This window comes from Psittacula echo, assembly GCF_963264785.1.
Source record: "Psittacula echo genome assembly, chromosome: 2".
Taxonomy (NCBI): Eukaryota; Metazoa; Chordata; class Aves; order Psittaciformes; family Psittacidae; genus Psittacula; species Psittacula echo.
In genome coordinates, this window is record NC_137737.1 from 34,738,616 (window position 1) to 34,762,432 (window position 23,817).

Consider the following 23,817-nt stretch of genomic DNA (forward strand, 5'->3'; position numbering starts at 1 on the left):
TCTCATTTTCTCATGTCCCCTACTCTTTTTTGAGATTGTGCAAATGCATTTCAGGACCAAATTCGTAGGACAGTGAAGCACCTAATTTAGAAGAGCATTTATGGGTGCAGTTCTTCCTGTTAAACACCTTTCCTTCTTACACTGGTGCATATTTAAAAACACCAATGAAATCAAATTAGGAGAGAAAAAGTTTTGTGTTATTACCAGGTAGATTCATTGGCAGACATATAAGAGATTTATTTTGATGGGCAGGCCCTTCACTGGTGTTTGCCAGCAGGCACATCCAGTCCGCTTGGCATCTGGACATAGTCCACATCTAACTATCATTTATGATGTATTCATCCCCTTTTTTTACAGCTGTCTTGACGTCTATTTCAAAACAGAGGAAATGAAGGGTTATTCTTGTGAAGGAGGGGTAGGCTGGTCCCTGTACAACTGGCAGAGTCACTCCTTTTCTCTCAGAAAGACAACTAATATTTGGTTCTCCCTTCTTACCCCCCCCCAGGTCCTCTAACCCTACCAGGCTGCACAAGGCTTGGGCAACTCCTGAAAGGCACACAAGGGAAAAGAGACCACTTCTCGCACCCTCCTTTAGGTAGAGTCTTCATCCTTGCTGATGAAAGCAAAAAATTTTCCCTAAGTAAATTTGGTTGTCAGAAACTTGGGCCAGAAATATTTGAATCTGATGTGATGCATTATGCATTTCTGTAACTGTGCATGTTAGTCACTGAGCAGGTCATTAATTTCTGAGTCCTGACTTAAACAAACATATGCTTCACTATCGGTGTATGCATAAAGATATATGTACACGCATTTCCTGAGTGTTCTTGGTCAGAATGGTGTAATACATTCAAAGCTAGTAAACTTTCAAAAAGCCAAGTCTAAATGCTAAGAATGTCTTTATATAAAGGAGTTCCAGACGCCTGCTATTTATACCCCCTGGCAAAAAACAATGTTCTTTTCATCTGTGAGTGTTCACATCATGCTGCAAGCAGCCCTAGCTGCAATAGACAGCCAGAGTGAATCATTAGTTATTATTTACACACTAGCAGAATTTCCAGAGGTCTGGATTTTTTCCTCTGCAATTGAACTTCTTCAACTAAAACCCCAACTGAGGAAGACTCTTCAACAGATATCTAGCTATAAGTAGGTGATGGTATAAGAGAACCCTATCAAACTCCTAGTAGCACCTGTAAATCTAGTAAGTCTGTGAAGTCCGTAAGAGTCCACCTATTGTGAGGGAAGCAGTAAACTTGAGGGGTAAGAGTCAAGACATTGAGTGGGGAGGCACATTTAGGTGAGCTGGCTATACCTTTATACACACCCACCTCAATCTGTACATGAACCTTCTTCCCAAAGGCTCTAATTATAAACCAAAGCAAAACCAAGTATCTGATCTTCATTTATGCCAAAACCAGCATGATTTACAAGATAAACCAGGACTGAGGTCAGCATGGCTGAAGTCTTGTTAATGAAAGAACTGGGAGAAAATAATGGGAGAAAATTGCATAAAATATAAGCTAAGAGAATATCGGATATAGCTATGGCTAAAGGAATTTACAAGCAGATAAGGATGAACAGAAAGGGAAAGAAATAGTAATAATGTGGATAAAACCAGTAGGCATATAGCCATTTTGTCAATGAATGACAGACAAATCTGTCCAAGGAACTTGATACAAAATCCGTATAATAATTGGAGACCAACAAACTGAAGGAACCTAAAGTACTGATAAAAGCTCATAATATACAGACAAAGAGACTAGACAATCATACACACAGGGACTAAATAATAAAAGAAGGACACATAACAGCTGGGATAAGAATTATGACAACACTATATTGATGTAGCATAGAAAAGATGGAAGCATTCACAGTGATTTACATCATGCATCCCTTTGTTGTGGAACAGCTACTGAAGAGATTAGATAGAGGTTCCGTGGAAGGTCTGCAGAGGAACAATGAGCACTGTGATGTTATCACAAATGTAAACAGTTCTTGCAAGCAATGGCGTCACAGGGGACTAACCACCCAAATAACAGATTCAAGAGCAAATGCCTTACTAATGGAAACATTCAAGTACTCCCAGATGTGCTGGCTTATAGTTTGCTTCAAACACTTGAAAAATGACTATTTATAATCAACTTATGAAGAGTTATTTCTCTTTAATTAGAAGAAAGATCAAGTTAATAAGTAAGTTTTATGTTTAAAATACAGTAGGCTCTGAAAACCTACTTAACAATTTACCAAAGCCAAGTGGACTGAGTCTCAGGGATTTGGCTCAGAATATAATTTGGAATACTTGACTGTAATTATTCTCCCAGCTAGAGCATAGCTCTGGGAAAAGGCCACTTCAGTGGGTGCTCCATAACTCATTCTTGGCAGCCCACATCACTGCCCCTGTAGGGACTATATAACTCAACAACTTACAGAGCATGCTGTGTGGGCTCCTTCCAAGAAAGGCCACCATCAAAAGGCTTTTGATACAGCTAGTGCCATCTATAAGCAACCAGGGCTGATCACTTCACCATTCAAGTCACAACATACTTGAATCTTCAGTTTTCTTCTGCACTGCGCTCTTGAGTCCAGCCATGCATCTAGATAGATTTGACAAAAGACAAGGTTGACTTCAACTTTTAAGGTCAACATTACGATCAAAGATAGGCAACACATATTCTTCAAGCAAACAAACAAGCAAAAAAGAAGAACAAATATCTGGGATTTACATCGTCAGCACAGGAAAAAAAACCCAAAATGTGCATGAAATAGCTTCAAGTCTAACTGGATGAATAATCACTTTAAAAAACAGTAGATGGCCTACCAGAAAGGAAAGAGATTAATCAAAGTAAGCTACAGTTTGGAGGTCAGAAGGTAAGAACTGCCACAGGTCAAAATAAGTTAAGTCTTGCAGATGAAAACCAACACAAGCAAGTAAGATTTAGGTGGCAAACAGGAACATTCCAGCCACAGAAATAAATAGAGAACTAGAAAAAACATGAGGCATATAGAGAATGCCTCAAAACTAAAGAAATATTTCACACGAGATTACAAAGGGATTCACAATGTAGCTGACAAAGCAAGACATCTACAGGAAAGACTAAACAGAATTAAAATTAGCGAAAATAGAGGTTGTTGGTTTTGGCAGTCTGCACGGCCTCAGAATAGATTTGGAAAGAAAAGAGAATTCAATTTACCAGTGGTTTCTTATTTAAAACCAACCTGATCTGTTTGCTATGAAAATGGATTTTCTAGAGAAAAGAGAATGGAAAAAAAATTCTATTGGACTCAAGCAAACTAAAATTGATGCTACTAGGTGACTATGAGTTAAAATTTTGACAAGATAAGAATTTGGACAAAAGTGGAAATGTGGGCAAGGAACTTGGCAAAGGGGAAATTGCATCAGGTTGCATTAAAAGAGGAAGTGCTGATATGCAGGGAGGTTACTATTGGAGATCTTCCTTGGATATCAGCCTTTGGACAAAACCTATTGAATATTTCCATTAATGATCTTTAAAAGAAGAAAAGGAATAGACTAATGAAATTTGTTGGTGGCACAAACTTGAGAGACATCACTAACAAAGACAACTGAGGTATCCCCCAGCAAGAAAGGAATCATCTTGAGTTTTCAAATTAAAGATGGAAAGTACAAGTAACTAGGCACAAAGTAATAAGAATGACTGCTGTACCTTACAATGTTTCAATAGCAAACCAATGATGAAGATGATCTGCATAGTCAATCACAAGACTCACAAGCCAGCGAACTTGTGTAAAATTACGTATTAGAGGGTAATATTTCTATCAGGGTTGGAGAAGTATTTGTGCCACTATAGACAGTCTGTGCAATTTTAGTTTTCCAAGCTTAAAAAGAATTACCTAAACCCATAAAGACAGAAAGATTGGATTCCACAGAGACAAAAAGGTGCAAGGTGTCTATGCTGAACCAGAAAAATAGTTGCATGCAAAGTAACTAAATCACAAAGATAATAGATTTGACATGGCAAATTCTTCATTAGCTCTAAACAAAACAATCACCAGTTCAGAGACATTTTTGCTGCACAGGAATGACAGAAGGGGCTGAGGTGAGGTAAGAATGAGCAAGAGGAACCCATTGTGAAAGTGATGCCATCATTTTCAGAATGGACTAGCTCTGCAATGGAGAGGTCTGTTTTAAGGAAGTGCAAGTTTTAGTACAGTTGAACAGGCTACACCCCTATCATACATCTGCAGATTTGCACAACTGATGGTGGCTGTGCAATTACAGAAGTTGCTGGAGTGCTACCTGCCAGTGGTAAGCTTGGACAGAACAGAGAGGCGGCAGCAGCAGGGCAAAAGCAAAGGATAAATCCAGGGCCAGCATATCAGCTGCATACTAATCTGTTCTGCTCAGCCTCTACAGTGTTACAGCTATCAATTCATTGACAGATACGTTCAATTTGACTGCTTTTGGATGCATCAGAGGCATGTGTTACTTCTCCTAGAATATTACTTTTTGCTCTCACCACACCAGTCTTTCCTTCCTTCATATTTGTTATAGACAGTGGCAAATGGAAGGGTCAGGGAAACCAGATTCCTTCCATTAAAATACCAGGCTGTCTAAAATTGGCAATTTGCTAGGTTAACTTACTTGTGACATCTGACCCAGCTCCAGCTTCGCTGATTTCCCATGCAAACCACAAAATCTCCAGATATAGCTGGTCCTGTTTTTGAAACTCATCAGAACCAAACCTGCAACAACATAATGAAAAAGATAGGCTAGCCAGACGGAACAGATACCCTCCAAAGTTGTGATTCAGAGCCTTCACCATAAGTCCAGCCACAACAATTTTAAACAAGGTTTTTAAAGTATTCAGGCATCTTACTCCCACAGAAATGTGTGGGCTAGATGCCCCGAATCTCATCTTTGACTTGTCTTGAGAGCTACCAGATCTAAATAAACATAGTCCCTGGGATTTCCGCTCAATGCTGTTGCTCCAGTCTGCAGTCAGCCAGGATGGAGGACCTGCTCTCTGCCTATCTTCTGACTTTTGCACCAGCTCTTTGCCAGGTTTTAGCGATGACTGAAATGTTATGACATGTGATGGCCACCCCCTGCAAATAGCTGTATTTACACTATTAATATTCCACATATGCACTTAAATCACACAATGAAAACCATCAATGCTTCTTCTCATGGGTTCTTTTAGTTCCCCGCAAAAATAAAAAGTGAAACAGCAAACTGTTGATGGCATTTTAACACAAAAAAATCACTTGTCCATATTTCAATTCAGTTAAGAGGAATCCTATTTTTTTCAGCGTTTCATTGCTTTCATCCATTCAAAACATAGTCTCATTTCACGTTTTATTTTGTCCTGATGAACATTCACTGATTTGGTCTTGCAGCATGAGTGGTGAGCTTGTGATCTAGTTCTTGAACCTTTCTTGTGCTACACTTAGGACATGAGATGTCTCTTCAGTGAGCAGAAATCCATGAAAGTCAAGTTCCTCCTCAGCCTCCTCTTCAGCATGAGGCTTCTCACATTAGCATCTTCACCCATCTCTTTAGGCTCTTTGGCTGCCTAAACAAGCTGCAGTTACCTGGGCCCTTCTTCTAAAACACTACTTCCAAAGAAGCAATGCCATTTTAGCTAAGACTTCATCCTTTCCCCTCTGCTCCAACCCTGACACAAAACAGTCAAAGGTCACAGGATGGTCAGAGAACAGACTGGGAGCTGGCAGACACTTTCAGCTTGTGCACACAGGGAACTCAATTCCTAGTCCTGTCCCTGCTGATAATCACTGCAGCAATCCCAAATACAGCAGCAATCTTTGAGTGTTTACTCCTTCCTCCAGCATACTGGGACAAAGTCCCCTCGTCTGTTATGCAGTGTTTTTCGCTTGTTTTTTTCTTTCCCTTGGGACATGATGAAGTACAGCCAGCTGAATGTTAATTAGACTAAAAACTCCAACCAACAACATAAAAAAATCAGATTATGCAAGGAGCTAGCAGGAATTTTTGGCAATGCTTTCTGATGCTTAAAACTTCGCCAACCATTAGTTATTTCAGCAGAGGATTTCCGTGACAAGAACTTTTGTCAGAATAATATTTTGGTTTGGTATCTTTCTTTGTTTGGTTTAAGTTCCAGAAAACAATTCAGCTCTTCCCAAAAATGAGGCTACAGAACATGATCTTTCGCAATTAAAAAGAGTTTGGCAACATTATCTTCAGAAGATCGCGCGTCTCTATGCCTTGCAGGAAGAACATGCAGCTCAGCAAGCAGCTAGATATTATGTTAGAAACATGCTGTTTCTGTAAAATTCTACCCATCTTAAATGCATCCCAGAAAAATCTCAAGTTTGCATAAATACCCACTTCTTTCCAGTTTAACAGCCTCAGAAATTAGAAAACTGCAATGAGATCATGCTCTGTCTCAAAACAGAACAGACTAGGTCTGCTTTCTGGGCAGGGGCTATGCCCTAAAGCACAGTTTCCCATGTGATTAACTGTGCAGCTTTAGCATTACTTTAAAATATATTTTCATGTATGTGTGTATGTATGCATACACATCTACAGTCTACGGCTCCCTTTTGATGCTGAGTAACCCAGAAGTACCAAGTGTGAGATTCTGACACAGTACAAGTTGCATGGAAATGGTCCACCCTTTCTTGCTCCACACTTTATAAGTGACATTGATGGAATGTCATGAATACAAACAAAAATGACAGTGGTATACAATGATGTCAATGGTGGGTAAAAGGAAAATAAAACCATGGCAAAATACAGATGTAAGAACACTTCCTTGATCCACATAGTTCTGTTTATGTGCTCTGACAATTAGAAATTTGAACTTACCTTTCTATATCTCAGATATACATATACAGATCTGGTTTCTGACAGGTTAGATTGCTACATTGAATGAAAATGTCTATTCCACATCACTATTCTGACTCAACTGGATTGATAATCACCTTGGTAGAACCGTAGATCTTACTCACTTTTGTTTCTTCTGCTTCTGGGGAATAAAACTGAGCTGAAGTGAATTAATTAAATTAATAAGGAAAATTCTGAGTAAAACTGGCATATTTTCTGTAGTACGATACACTATTCAGTGCAAATTGAAATTGTGACTCTGAACAGCTGCAGGCAGTTCTAACATAGTTATCAGCATTTCATCAACTCAAGCTTTCTTGCACTGGAGCTCACACATTCAAGCAGCATTCGCCACCAACATAAGGGGTGAGGGGCAGAGAGAAGTTTTTAGATTATCTACTCACTATTCTACAGTATCTCAAAGATAATACAATTGTCTACTCACGGACTTCCTAGGAACATCAAGATTTCCTTTAAGCAAGGAGAAGTTAACTTTGACCTACAGACACTTCTTACGTGCTAGCAACAGGTGAATTTCTCCCAGTTCTCTTTCAGTTCCACTCCTAGACTCAAACTATTAATAACGCAGTAGCCACATGCCACACTTTTGCTGCAGTGTAGTACTGCACAGGCATCCTACCATCTGATGTCCAGGTCTAGCTTAGCAGTACTCCTTGGATCTTCAAGATATAGGAAAAAAGGAAAAGGAAAGGCAAACAAACAAACAAACAAACCACCCCCCCCCATACACACAAAAACCAAACAAACAACAAAAAACCCCCAACAACAACAAAAAATAAACAGGAAAAAAAAAACAAAACACAAAAAAACAAACAAAAAACAAAAGGGAAGAGATGCTCTTTAAAGGCACAGAAAGGGTTAGAAATGCATGGTGAACAGCAGCGAGCACCCTTGGCCAGCATGGAAGCCTCATGAAGTTCAGTAATTTACATAACCTGGATTTAAAAGAACCCACACTGCAGTCAGCTTTCTCTCCTCGAGTCCCTATTTCAGTTAAGAAGACACACAAGCTTAAAACCCCACATTTAGAAAACTTATTTACTTTCTGTGAAAGACAGCCTAAGAAAAGCGCTCTGACTCCCAGTTTTTAATCAAGCCTTTAAGCTTCAGTTACTTGAAGATTTTATGAAATAAATTGCTCAGTTTGAGCTATTGCTATGTTCTGCAAAGAATATAGAGATGAGAAGCCTGTATGAGACTACCTGACAGGTATGGCTACCTCATGCAGATGGGACTGACTGAATGGTTTTGGTTAAGAATGATGACATCAATATTCTATTTAGAGATGTATTATGCACTAAAATGCACGTGTTGTAGAACAAGAGTCATATTAAAGATTACCCCCTTCAAATCATGCAGTTTCTAAGAGCTACTCACGTGGCTCATGTCCTGCTGCTACCACACGAGCTCTCAAGGCTGCCCACCAGACAATCTGTCACTGTCACACAGGCAGGCTGTCACCAGGAGCTGGAGAAACCTCAAAGGTATAGGAACAGCAGGAAGCTGTTTCAAGGAAAGCTAGTTCAGAAGTAGCTGCTTGACTTCATATTGTTCTGAAATCAGGTTAGACCCTCACAGGTATTCAAAACCACAAAGCAGCAAACTGGCCATGGCTGCAACATAACCAGCCATCATGGCAGTAATGCTAAGTGATATGTTGAAAGCTGCACCTATAACAGTCTCTGCTCTGGCCTACCTTACATGCACTACACAAATTAAGCACTAAATGTGAGAATGAGACAGATCGGTGTATCTGTTTATTGAAGAAGCAGAAAACCAAGCCTCCCTTACGCTATGCTAGTGGGAAAGCTGCTCGCTCTGGAATGATGCTCTATTTTCACCCTTTTCCCAGTTGATCAAGTGGATGATCCTCCTTTTCAAACCTGATTGTCAACTGCAGCTTCTCTCATTTACAGCAAACAGGAAAAGAGACAGTAAAACTAAATTTTTTGATATATACTCTCAGTTATGCTGCTGTTAGAGAGGAGAAAGAACCAGTGATGAGTCAGCTGATAGAATAGAAAAGCACTCTCTTACCACTATAGAATCATCATTATTATTTATTTCCTATAAATAACAGGAGAAAAAAAGAAAAGTTTACTGCCTACTGCCGAGATAAAGGAGCACTACACTGAGCTGGTATCACTATGTGTCACCTTGTAGGTTTATTTATGTGCCCAGCAAAACGTATCTCATTCACTGCCTTAGCTGAGAGCTGCTTTCTCCACTCCGCTTGCAAGCATGAAAGCAAATGTTATATCTGAATGCATTTGAAAGATCTGAAAAAGAGTTATGTTCAGAACCAGGTACATCAAAGGTCAGATCACTGCTGACAAAACATTTTTCATTTAGTTTAGAAAGTGCTATTGCTTTACTTAGAGGAATCGGGGAGGGGAAGAGGGAAGGGGAAATGGAGCAGTCTGGGCATCTTCAGTGAAACAAAACTATTTTCTTCTCTATTTGTCTGCACAATAGAAATGCTTCTAAATCAAAATCTGCAGGGTTTCTTCTCAATATGATCACGGATATAACTTTCTGAAGATTGTAAAAAAAAAAAAAAAAAGATAATCATAATGGATGAACTAAAAAGGGGCAGGTTCAGTGAAGCGGCAAACAGACACAGGTAACATTTTCAAAATGTATTATTTATATAATTAAAACAGTTACTATAGTCTACTTCCCATTTAAGTGAGTATCTCTAAGACCTTCACAAACTAAGCCTTGCAATAGCTTGTCACTGAAGCGAGAAGGAAGTTGCAGAAACAGCATCAGAAGGCACCCTGACTCTTGATCTTTTAAGACTTTATTTCTCCAAAGTATTAAAATTCTAAAAGTTGTGTACATCTGCATATGTGTATCCATCTGTTCAAACTACTGTGCTGCCTATATATCCAACTAAGGGAACATCTCTAACTTATAGTGGCAAGTGATACTTCATGATGTATCACATCCACTGAGTTGGTTTGCAGGTACACTGATACATGCTTGATGAAAAATAAAGCCCAAAGTTAGAAAAGCCAACAACAAGCTCCAGACTTCTTTTTTGAAGTTGTTTTAGGAGATGATGGTTGGTTTCCATATTACTGTTTACTTTGTGCATCATGCATGATGCATCATGTGTAACAATGTATAGTTAAATTGTGAAATTTGGATTATCTCTTTGAACTTGTTTAGGATCACCACAGCACACAGATACCTTTAAAGAAGCCATCCAGGTTGTGAATGCAATTTGAACCCATGACCCAGGACAAGTAGTTAGCCCTCTCACTATATGACATGAAGGAAAGCTGCAGCCATGCAAAATTTCCTGCAGCTTTTCTCTTTTCATTACCAAGTTTAATTTTTACATCTTAAGAGTGGTAAACTGCACTGTATAAGTAATCAGTGGAACTGACATAACGGTGAAGGAAAAGTTCATTAATACAGATGCAAATTCAATTACAGATGTCATCATGTTGAAAACTTTTTCATATTTACTTTCCAAGAACATCCCCTTTAGGATTTTACTAGCACAGATGTACACAGTTTCATTACTTTACTACAGCAAAACAGAGTAATAGAAGGCCAAAAAAAAAATGTAATGGAAAAAAAATCCTGTTTTCCTTTGCCCACAGATTTTTTTTAAACTCCTGGGAATAAAAGGCTATCATAGGGACAAAGTACTGTTCTCTGAAGTCTTTTAAAATGCTACTTTTATTCCCAGTTGACCTGTAACTAAGCTACTGTTGAAACAGACATACCGAACTCCATGCTTTCAGCAAGTTTTTGGTGTATTACACAAAGGAGAAGAAACTTTTTGGAAAGATTTCCCATGGCTGAGACCTCCAAAGACCCCAGCAGGACAAATGGATATCAAGGGAACAGAGTGTAAGTTCCAGACCATACAGTGGATAGAACCACCAACAAACAACCCAGCCCTAAAATGCTCTTCTGTGCAAAAATTTCCCTCATGTATATGTTTTGTGCAGAGAAATTCCTGACTTCACCATCATTATTTGAATTTAATCCCCACCCCTGCCTTCCAGAATTTTCTGTGTATCCATATACCAGGGGCAAACTGCTGCACTAACCTGTCGCCTCCCTCTCGTTCTGCAAACTGCTGTTTTGATGCAGAATGTTTGTGAAACTACTACATGAAGAAGAAATTGGTAACTTCCACTTTTATTGAGGGAGGAAAAAACCCCAATAAAACAGATTCAGGAAGTGCAGGAGCCTGAATGAAAGCAAGTGATGAAAGGGGAACACTGACACTAGCAGATGAGAAAAAGCAAAATGAGTAATTGCCTGGAATGGGCGTATTTAAGAAGCATGATACATATGGTTTAGGACTCACACCAACATTGACCATTACTTCTGAAAAGACAGAGTCAGTAAGGAGCACCTTGTAAAGCTGGAAAACAGCAAGTAAATTCTAAAATAGAATTAGACTGAACCTAATCATTATAACTAAGTACATTCTTAGTATGACTGCAGTGGGATCTCTGGCTAAGAAAGAACACAAACATGAATAGGGGATTCTGGAATTAAAATTGTTTATTGTCTCTGGCACCAAGGTTCTGTTGTGTAAACATATCATCTACTATTAAATAAGGTCTATGTTGTAATATGTAATATTCTAACATTAAAAAAATAAAAACAACCCAAAAGCATTATTTTCTCCCCTAAACCAAACAGAAGATGTAGACAGTAGGTTCTTTTCTCAAGCATTACTGAACAGCAGCTAGACAGTAACTCTTCATAGTTATGGGTTTTTTTCCTACTTTTATATAGATTGGGTTTTAGGCCAAAACACATGACAACTTGGGTTTTAGGCTGAACTAAGCTTCTGAAAATTACCCTGTAAGAGCAGGAGTAGCCATGCCAGCTTGCACTCCAATAGCCATAGGAATATGTCCACAATGGATATATCCCAGCTCTTCTGCTACTGCAATGCTATAGGAGAAGTCCAAGCCCATGCCTTCATATTCTGAGGAGAAACAAACCCAAACCTATGACACTCATGTTCTAGACTGGCATAAGAAACAAGGATAAAATAAAATATTGAAAATACTGCTACTGCAAGGACTTGCCAACTGCAATTTCATTGCTAAATTTTAAATATTTGACAATTATCAGCTTTCCTTTCAGAAAACCAGTGCCATGCTGTTCTCTATAAAACCTGAATTTAAAATTACATCCAATCTAATTACCTCTGTGCACATCAGGTCACCTCCGAATATCCTAAGTAGCATCATTATTTTGACTGGAAACAGCAGGAAAAAGTGATGTGCTGCTGAAAACTACAATAGAAGGCAAAATTATTCTAACAGCAAGGTCATGTGAAGAAATCACCACAAGCTAAGAAGTGGTTTTATTTCTCCATGATAATGCTTGACACCTACTCTCTCCCCCAGTGCACTCAAAAGGAGCTCATCTTGCTCACACATTGCAGTCTAGTCAGCACAGAGCAAGACCGTGTGCAAGTCACGTCCCTACATTAATTTACTGCCATAGCTCAAAATCCACAATAGACACAAGTACAATAGTGAACACGTGTATTTTGTATCCTGGCACCTGGTTGGTGCAGTCATTAAAGCATTTTTCATCAGCAGGAGGCTGACAACCTGGGATGCTGGCTGGGAGCCAGAATGGGCCATTTCTCCTCCCCACATTCCAATCTGCAAATTCAATTAAAAAGGATATTATTCTTCACCTCCTTCCCATGCCCAGCCCTGTTAAACCCACTATGTAGTGAAAAAGGGCTACATTACTATGATGGATGAGGTAATTTCTATCTGTATTAAATAGTTTATAGTCTAAAGGAAATATGGTGAGAAAGAGGTTACTGCTTGACGTCATTAGTTGACTGAGAAGCTGCGATTAGATAACATTTTCCTTCTTTTTTGTTTTGGAAATTTTTCTCCCTCTCCCATTTGGAGACCAACTAAGAAAATTTCAAATAAATAGATACCATCCCCCATCCCTCACACACACAATAAAGGGCAGATGGACGACCCTCTCCATTTTCACTTGCTGACGACACTGTCTGAGCTCAGCCCTCTACTGACCCACTTTGAAGTTTTCAAAAACTACCATTAATTAAAGATCAAAACACCACAGTGCACTTAAATACAGGGCTTTGTGTGTTATCATCTGCTTCCTAAACCCACAGAAACTATCTTTGTGCATCCTTTTTCTGTAGACAGAAAGAAAAACACAAATGGAAAAGGGTAAGTGTGAAGTTCAATTCTCAAATTAGAGTTCTCCTAAAGTCATCCTCAATAGTCTGGATCATCAGAATTTAAAAAAAAAAAAGCTATTTTTCCAAACTTTTATCGGAAAATAAAGAATGTTTCTTAAAAATATACACAAAATTAAAATTCTTTCTGGGAGCTTAAGCAGTACAGTGAAACAACAGTAACATGGGAATGTGTTTAGCATAATATCTAATCCAATTCTCTTGCCTTTACAGAGTCCTCATCGATAAATAGACGCTCTGAGGAACAGTAAAAATTGTATGTGCATGCAAAGGCAAGTCTATTTAAAGATGCATGGTCTGAAAGAGTTTTTGCTTGTTTTATACGAATCTATAGCAGAGTTATAATAGATAACCTCAGTTCTGGTGTCACACAAAATGCTTTCCATTTTGCTTTTAATTTTGTTTTTAAACAGTCAATCATTTTATTGGCAAACTACAGTTATTAATAATTTTGTCTTTAGTTTTGTCTACCAAGCAGTTATACTCCTGTGTTTCACTTAATTACACAAATCAAAACATTTGTTTCTTGATTTACTCAGAGCAATTTCACAGGAGGAATGCTATGCACAAACTGACCATTTTATGCAAGTGTATGGCTTACATACATACTTTGTTCGTATCACAATTCATTATATATAACAATGTCGCAGACTTGTCTGGCTTTCATTTGAGGTTAGGCACTAAGCTGTACATTTTGAGAACAAAGTGCTTCAAAAGGCCAGCTCTCAAAGCGATGACACTGAAGGAATTTCCTACCAAAGAGAGGATATGACAAGAAAGAAGCCTCAGGAGCTGAGAATGTGTAGAGGAGGGAAGCCCTGCCAGGCAAAGAGATGATGCATCCCCCAAAGATTTTTATAATCTGGGGATAGATAATGCGAGAGACAATCACAGATGCAGACCAGCAGGAAGGGCAGAAGCAAGTGGTAAAAACATTAATCAGACAATACATGACCTTTCATCAGTTCTCTTCCAGGAGCCAAGGAGAAAATGTTTCATGGAGAAGTGTGAGTGCTTTGACACAAGGTTACCGGGAACACCTCTTTTGAACCCAAACAACTTGACTGAGACAGAGATTCACTTGTCAGTGCAGTCTGTGCAGCTATATCCCCAAGTAATTTGGGTAACCAATGCCATGGCTAAAGACAGTTGTGTCTGATATCTTTAAAGAACTGGATCTCCGCACCGAGACATGCTGCCAGCAGTCACACAAAGCAGTAGCAGGAAGTGCTTGGCTCTGAACACCACTGCAACTTTCTTTTTTCCCTAGCACATGGTGGCAGCCTGGCTTTCATAGCCCTGCTGCTGGCACTCCAGACAGCTATTCTGGGGCTGGTCCAAGCACATCACCCTGTGTGCTACTGGACTCAGCTCTTAAACTGAGACAACCCCTCCCCACCATTCTTACTTCCACCTGCTGCAGTGATGACAGTGAATGTTTTACTGATTGACTGTTTAATTTTTATTTGGAATAAGACTTCCTCTTTCATTTAACTCATTTGCAAGAAGGGAATAAGCTGGTGGTAGGAGGCTCATGTTTGCCAGTCTCATCAACAAACACCACCTCCTGGGAGTATCTGTACAATGATGTACTGCTAATAGGTCAATTTAATTTTCATTCAGAAAAGCAAACACCACGCGGAATATAATTTTTGGTGAAATACCCATAATGAAAGGAACCAAATCAACTTTCAGATTTGATTGGTTGTTGTTTTTTTTAAGAACTACAAGCTATATGTAAGAGCTTTAGTGTGAGGTGTCCCACCCCATGGCAGGGGGGTTTGGAAGTAGATGATCTTAAGGTCCTTTTTCCAACCCTAACTATTCTATGATTCTAAATATTCATGTGAAAAACATTTCTAGGGTAAATATTTCATTTAACAAGTGACCTTTAGAGAATTGCTTGGCTACATCTTCATTTTTAATTTGCAAGACATATTAACATTTCTTATTAAAGAGAATGAAGCAAATCAAAACTACGCAGAAAATCTAATGCACTAACGATTTTATAATTCAAAACAGATAGAAAAGGGCAACTCTGCTATATTCAAATTGTTACAGTTTTGATGACAGTAGCATAATTTTCATCTGTTAAATGGCTTAGTACAATATCTCATTGTTCTTCTACAAAGAAATTAAATTATAAAACCCAAAGCAAGAATACATGAACATGTAAATAAACAAAAGATTTTGCACTGCAGACCATGGACAGGATCCACGGTGGAGTAAGGGAAAAGTGTGAGGGAAAAGGAGAAGCAGAGAGGAAGTACTATGGACTGACTGCAATGCCTTATCCTGAGCTGTCAGGATGGGGAAGGAGATAGATGACTCAGGAATGAAGGACTGAAGCTGAGCCTAAGAAGAAGAAGAGGATGGGGGGGAACGTTTTAATTTGTGAATGCTTCTCACTACACAAAACTATTTTAATTGGCAGCAAATTGAATTAATTTTCCCCAAGCCAAGTCTGCTTTGCCCATGACAGTAACTGGTGAGCAGTCTCCCTGAATTATGTCAAGGGCTGAGCCTTGCCATCGTATTTTCTCCCCTGTTCTGTTGAGCAGGGGGAGTGAGCAGCTGCATGGGTGTCTGGCTGTTGGCCATGGCAAACTCACCACACCACATATTAACCTATTTTTCTTTTAAATTGGCTCTGTGCTTTTCTACTAATCACCACCAACACAATTCTACAAACACCCCCCAAAAGCTTCTTATTTTATACAGACCAGCTTATTTCTACATATTAAGTTTGTGATGCTGCCAGTGGAGTGGGAATCCAAGAGAAAACAGCAAGCTTAAAAAACCATCATTTATAAAAGATGCAGATATACATTCTACAAAATCTGATAATTTAAGGTATCAGGACTTTTACATTCGAATACAGGCAGACAGCAAATATGATGCACAAAAAAACAAATAAAAGATCATGACTGTCTGATCTGTAACACGTCAAAACAGAAACACTACTGAGAAGATCAGTTGGCAAAACAAAGGCAAAGAATGTCTATGAAAAAGGACTTTAAAAGCCGAAGGAGAAACTGAGGTCTTTCACATAATAATTTCATTTTTGCAAAGAACAACACATTTCTTGTCACTTGTTCAGCTACAACTTTCCTGTTCAATTATGAGACAGGCTCAAAGTCTCTAGTCCAAGCCTTGTAAGAGTTTAGAAATTTCTCTTTGGAATTTGTCTCTGAGACTCATTTAGTACCTGTCAGTGGGAATGACAACAACTGTGGTGAAAAGTGTCTAAGTGAGCTGAAGCAAGGTCGAACAGCGTGTCTTCAGAGTGTTTTAAGAGTGTGAGTGAGCCTGGAAAAAAGAATGGTGAAAACACCATACAGCTGTATCAGTAACTCATTCATAGAATCACAAAATGGTCATGGTTGGAAAGGAGCTTAAGATCATCTAGTTTCAACCACCCTGCCATGGGCAGGGACACCTCACACTAAACCATGTCACACAAGGCTCTGTCCAACCTGGCCTTGAACACCGCCAAGGATGGAGCATTCACAATTTCCCTGGGCAACCCATTCCAGTGCCTCACCACCCTAACAATAGAGAACTTCCTCCTTATATCCAACCTGAACTTCCCCCGTTTAAGTTTAAACTCCTTACCCCTTGTCCTACCACTACAGTCCACGATGAAGAGTCCCTCCCCAGCATCCTTGTAGGCCCCCTTCAGATACTGGAAGGTTGCTATGAGGTCTCCACGCAGCCTTCTCTTCTCCAGGCTGAACAGCCCCAACTTTCTCAGCCTATCTTCATACGGGAGGTGCTCCAGTCCCCTGATCATCCTCGTGGCCCTCCTCTGGACTTGCTCCAACAGCTCCATGTCTTTTTTACGTTAAGGAAACCAGAACTGCACTCAGTACTCCAGCTGGGGTCTCACAAGAGCAGCATCACCTCCTTTGACCTGCTGGTCACGCTCCTCTTGATGCAGCCCAGGACACAGTTGGTTTCTGGGCTGCGAGCGCACACTGAACCTGGATCATATTCAATTTCTTGTCAACCAACACCCCCACATCCTCGTCTGCAGGGATGCTCTGTGTCACTTCTCTGCCCAACCTGCAACTGTGCCATTCTTAAGTACTTTTATAATTTATCTTGTTTGTTTACATGGCCAAAGTTCACATAAAGCGTGTCTACACCAAAGGAAATCGCGCAGTATTATTTCTACTATTGGAATCTAACTCAGCGCAAGAAAAAAACCAAACTTGTGCTTTTATTTCTAGTGATTAGAAAGACAAATAAAACATGAATCACCTCCCATTTCTGAAGATAGGTCTGAGAGATTCCTACATCTGACCCTAGGATAACACTAGTATGACAGAGCTAATTGCCAGTTTTCATCACAGCCTACAATTTTAAAATCAACAGAAGCAAAATTTAAGTGTTCAAACCTTACTCACCTGCCATAAATGTAGCTCAACAATTTCAACTCCAGAGGACTACAAAGAGCCCAAAAGTTACAGAACTGCAAATGTCATCAGGTAGCATCAGGTATGACAATACAGAAATCTGACCATGATTCCTTCCTCTTCTTTACATAAAAGGAATTAAAAGTATTACCGAAGGTGTACTCTCCACAGTGTGCAATTTTCCACAAACCCATTCTGAAAAGTTGAGGCTGATCAAGCTCAGAAAACACCTCCTGCCTTCTTAGTGGTTTACTTCTTGCTGGGTACAATGGGGGAAAAAACCTAACAGAACAAAACAAGAAAACAACCAACCAAAACTCCCACAAACCTAAACAAATAATCCTTTTGTACCAGATGCAAAGTTTGCTTTAACCGATTACCTCAGTCAGACAGATCAAACTCCCTCAGTTTGACTGCAAGTTTGTCCCAAACTAGGAAAAACTAGTGCTTTACGAATTTGTTTTGTTGATCCTAGAAAGACTGAAACCACAAACAGTACTTGATCCCTCACAGATACTCACTAGTTCATCAAAAATTTCAAGGCAGATAAAGACCTCCTCTGCTAACCAAAGTTTGGCTTGTAGTCTCACTCTAGTGATCCAGTATTCTTTGGAAAAGGAAAAATGTGGATTGGCTGCCCATTCCTTTTCAAACATGCATAATTAGCAGCACAAGTAAAATCCCCAAGCAAATAGTGTGCAAATTGCGTGTTTGTGCCATACTCATCACTACAGAAGTCATCACGGTTGCCACGTCAGAAATGAAATTTACTGAGATGAGTAAGGTGATTGGATTTGTATAGCATCATTTTAGATTAAGACAGAGGAAAATACAGGAGAAACTTCTCCCATAGTGTAAGGGCAAAAACCCCCTATAAAACCAGCTCAAAATACCAAGCAGGGATTCATTAGTGCCTGCTACTGAGAAGATAAATGCACCACACAGACCTGGCTGCAGCTGGGGGCAGCATGGATGCATTTAAATAGGGTTCAAAGCTGTATAGGACACCATTTAGAAAGTGAGAGCAGTATATTCTAAATCCCTAATTGACAAGAGCTGTACTTGTTACTCTGATTTCCAAAACCTTCACTTTCAAATGTGGAAGCTTTCCTTTATTTTCTAAATGGTTATGCAGTGTCACCAAGTGCCATCTGAGTCAGCAATTACATCTGCACAAATCCTCAAACTCAGAGGGATATCAGAACCTCTTCAGAAAAAATAACACAACCCCCCAAAACTGTATTCAAACAATATTACAGGGAAGGAAAAGCTAAGATGCACATTACAATATAAAAAAATATCTACATGGCAACACAAGAAACATTAACAGTGTTAAAAGATGCAGTCGCCAAAAAAAGGGAGAAAGAAAAACAAAGACTGCACATATTTCCAAGCACCAGCTATTGCACCAGCTCCAACTCAGAGAAAAATCATGCAATTCCTTAGTCATCTACTTGCTTTTAACCTGAGATTATTTCCACACCTCAGCTCTAACCCAGCATCAATTCCACAAAAGCCTAGTTAAATCATCCTACAATATTTTTTTAAGGTTAAAAAGTACAGATCTCAATAACTGTATGTTTGAAAATGCCAGTCCATCTAAATGTCACAGCATAAAGAAAACAACAAAAAAACCACATGGAAAGATGTAGTCAACAAGTGTATGAACTGCGTATAAGCTGAATATCACACCCCCTGAGCTTCAGCAGCAAAATCATGCTTCTTCTCGTGGGATTTCTCTTTGGGCAAGCTCATAAACTGTAGATAGTCTAGGTTTGAAGGATATCACTTCCACAACTGCTCCACTGCTTGAGGTCAGTCAATCAGCAACAACTGCCATCCTCTTTCAGTATATTGAACACATTAATTTCTACAACCTGTTTCATGTTCACCTGATTTAAGCTTTGCCTGTCGATGCTCAGTTTTATTTCTCCGAGTCAGGCTTATCCAGTAGGGAATACTGCTTCTCTGCAGCTAGAAGGCTGCCACCCTTCTGATGAACAGGCCAACGCTGCATCAATGTTCTTCAACACACTGCATGTCCACTGCAGTCCTACTAACAACACTGTGAATCAGCCCTCAGAGGCACTGAAATCTGCCTTCAGGCTCAATGAGGCATCATCTGTCACGTGTTCTTGTAAAATATGCTCTTCCTTCCAAGAAAACAAATTCACAGCTGCTCATCTAGCTTCTTTCAAATTCTATTCAAATATTCATTTGAATAGGTAACAAAACAATCTCACACCTGTACATGAATGAAGCAGGTACATCATCTTTATGTGCTGCTGGTGCTCCTATTCAGGATTCTTCCTTTCATGTGAACTACTACAAACTACTAAAAAAAATTCACACTACTCTGCATCACAGCAAATTTTACTCCAAGAGGATCTGAACTGTGAATATTATAAGGAATCTACAATAACGTAGAGACATTCATAGGTGAAGATGGAAAGAAAATGGAAGTACACTGTCAATAGGTAACAGAGAGAGCCTGAAGAACTTTCTCCAGTTTAAACACAACACAGAGATAAGACGAATAACAGGACTGAATAAAAGAAAATACATTTGCAAGGATTTTTTTAAAGCTGGCTGAAAAGGGGTCAAGATCTGAAATCAGAGGAAATTGTACTTGGTTTTGTAGCAAACCCTAGGAGCAAAATGCAGACTGATTACTTCCATTTCTTACACGCATCAGGATAGAGTTAATATTCAAAAGATCCAGAGCTCATTCGGACTCCTCTGAATTCCACATAAATAAATAAACTGAAAAGCAATGCTATGTGATTCAGGGATTAAACAGATTTATTACATTTGCTACTTACTAAAATTTCTATGGTAAGATTTAATACAAAGGCTGAGTATTTATCAGCTGAAAGCTGTGTTTAACTTTCTTCCCTATCTTTTATTCCAGTCCAAGTGATAAATAGCTTGTTGGAAATCCAAATTTGTCTGGCATGGAAAACTTCAGCCACTTAGCTAAGATGTCACATCCTAAGACATAAATTTTACTAGATCATAAGTTCCAAAACTTGCAGTCTCCAAATGGAGTTATAAACTGAGAACTGAAATTGCAAGCATGGGGGGAGAAACTTGTGAAATGCTGGTTTTGAATACATTCCAGAAAAAGAGGATTTCAGAATGCATGCAGTGAGTAATTAAATGAACTTTGGACAAGCTCTGGAGTTAGCTTGCCTAGCACAGGGGTTTTAGTTCAGTAGCACCAAACTCAGAACAGAAGCACATCGCAGGAGGCTTCCACAGGAGTTTCTGATCAGCAGAGGCTTACAGGACCAAATGATTTTCCAGTGGCTGACTCCTTAATTCCTTGAGAAGCTGAGCCAGATACTGAAAACAACAGGCCATGCCACATTGCAGATCAACATATTCTTACCACAGTCACAGCAAACAAATTGTTAAAGAGACATCTATCAACTAATGCTGCAGCCAGAAGAACACCCTTCTGTCATTAGTAATTTCCTTGTTTATAAATATTAACAGGTAAAACCCTCCTCAGCTGGCACAGCTGATGCAGCCATCAGTGTGGGCAGGGCTGGGACCGCCAGTTCCACAGCTCCTCATCCCCAGCAACTCCCAAGCCCTCACCCCATGGGACAGCCTGTTGTGCTGCTGGAGCATCTCCAGATGTTTCAGATGCAGAGTACAGCAGAGACCAAAGGAGAGCATCTTCTGTATTTTGTGACTGTTTGTGAAATCTGTTTATTTTCGAAACTGCTGCTGAGTTAGCAAAACAAAACAATAAAAGAGCATCTCTATTTCTGAGCAATCTATTGCGTGGTTAGCTGTTTAAGAGAAAACCCAAATTTTCAGTTTTTGAGGAAAGGTCATGAGTCTGATCACAGACTGGGAACAGAAGTCATATGAAAAGGCAGAAATTGGAGTATTTTTATAATATGAAATTGTATTATTTTGTTAGCTTGGTTTTGTTTTTTTCCAAAAGACAATGGAAATTTAACTATAAAAAAAAAAAATCCTTTCTAAATGAAAACCGAAGATTTTTCACAGTGTCAAACTAATGTATTTCCCCTTTTTCTCCAATAAAATAGGTATTTCATTAGAACTGACAAGTTCCTATGTTTGCTCTATTCTTGATAATTTTAATGGAAAAAACATTTCATTGACAATTTCTATTTGGTTTAAGAAGTGTGAACAATGTTTTAAGCACTGTTCGAGAGCTGAAAATATCTGGTGTAGTTCTCATTTTTGCCTATGATTCTGCTTGCATCCTTGCTTTTAAGATTTGTCAGCCAGTGTATTATAAAACACATTATCCCTCTCTATTTGTAAAAGAGCTACCACAAGAGCAGGATTCTCATCTGAATTTCTGACCTGAAGTACGCTGCATCACTATTTTTATTTATATTGAAACTGGAGAATGTGCTTTACATATTGTATTAGCCACACAGAAATGAATTTTCAGTTTAGAGTGAAGCATATCAGAAACCAAATGCCTCATTCAAGAGTGTTTTTTTCAAAAAAACCTTCTACTCAAAATATTATATTATTTCTATGACCATTCCATCATCCTTATGATATGCTCCAAGAAATTATCACTGATCAGGATTATATGTTCCTTTGTATTTATATCTGTTTTCTGAAGTCAGTAACAAATCAGCACTCAAAACCATGAACAGCAAGTTATTCCAAAGGGCAATGACAGCACAGAGCAGATAAAATTTTAATACAGTTTACTCCTAAAAACCACATCAAACTGCCTAATCTACTGCCTAATCTGGCAGACACAATGTGGTCTGTAACATGCACAGAGAATAATCAAGGGCAAAAGGGAACAATGACATGGTTAAAGGTATCTGTAGAAGACTGAGATGAGTTAAGAAAACAAAAAACCCACAAACCCCTCCAGAAAATCCTTTCACCTTCCCCGACTCCCAGTCCTACCCAAATTATATGACCCTATGTTTTTATGCACCTAGTAATACAATTACTCTTTTACTGTGCAGTTTAACTGTAATGTTTTACAACAGAAATAGAAAATAGTTTTAGTCATAGCAAGTTAAAGACTACAGTAAAAGTGCATTTGCACTACTGACTGTATGAACACTTGCAGCGAAAGTCAGACCTCTTCCAATCATGAATACTATCCCTCCTGCTCACAGACCATTCAGGAACCCAAGCAAGGACATTCGTGCATTCAGCTACCACTCAGGAGCTCCAAGAATACCAGGCAGAGACAGGCTATGCAGCTCAATCATTTGCTTTTTTGTAAGTAGCTATACAACAGATTATATCTCAAATTCTTGTTCTTCAAATATCACACTAGATTTACATAGCAATAAATGTATTCTTCAGGAAAACAATACCTCGAATATGTGGTCACATGAAATTTAATTCCTTTGCAAATTTGCTATTTCATATGCTCAGTGATTCTGAAAGGGAAAACATCAAATCAGCATGTACATTGTATTATATGTATTCATACTCAAGGGATGGCACTGAAACTGAGATGTAAATATTCATAATTGAAAATAAAAGCAGCAAAACAATGTCTATGGAGGGGTGAAAAAAATTCATCTTCCCAGAAATTAATAAATTATTCCAGGAGATATTTGAAAAATAATCTTGGAAGTATTGCCAAATACCTGAGTTGTTATCTTCATGGCTCAATAATTTAGCCAACAACATACCTTCCCTTAAAATCAAAAGGAAAATGCCAGCGATGTTGGAGTCCTCTCCACCTTCCACCTCCTTCATGTTTCCCCCATCTCTCCCACGCATGTACAAATAAAGGGAAGATGGTGGGATGGGGCAGGGAAAGATTGCTTTTCATGAAGAAAAAAGCACTTGCCAGAGCTTTACTACTTTTTTTAAGTTGGTCTTGTACCATGCACATTCCATTGCACCATGTATTAGATCCACCTAATTGCAAACAATTTTAAAAACATGATAGGCTTGGCAAACACCCATCAGATACCAGGGGTTTATTATAGTGTTCTGTGTACTGCTTCTAAATGACTGAAACATCTGCAATCCCAGTCAGTTTATTGGTACTTAGGTATAAGAACCTCCAGAAACAGAACACGCAATTATAAAATCATGTTACTATATTAAGTCTTTCTGGCATGTGCTTTCAGAGTTCTACATTCTGTAAAACATTTTGACCGTTTTACACTCCTTTCCATCTCATTCAAAGTACTATTTTAAGAAACGCATCCAATCGTCATAAAAATATCTGCCTGATTTTCATTTGCCCCCATCCATCCAGCTGTAACACAATAGGCTTCCACGGCCATGAGACACTGCTGAGTGGCACAGGGCTC

The 23,817-nt window shown here is 39.0% G+C and overlaps 1 protein-coding gene across 1 annotated transcript in view; it reads right to left on the reverse strand.

Moving 5' to 3' along the window:
* LOC308216901 (putative acyl-CoA dehydrogenase 6) overlaps positions 1–23,817 on the reverse strand; it is a gene marked incomplete at both ends in the record, with an annotated part of 83,889 nt that overhangs the window by 18,179 nt on the left and 41,893 nt on the right. The window contains 6 exon segments of the mRNA XM_080609611.1: positions 205–316; positions 320–369; positions 4,622–4,655; positions 4,657–4,694; positions 4,697–4,722; positions 11,702–11,831. Of these exon segments, the coding sequence (XP_080465737.1) occupies positions 205–316; positions 320–369; positions 4,622–4,655; positions 4,657–4,694; positions 4,697–4,722; positions 11,702–11,831 (390 nt within the window).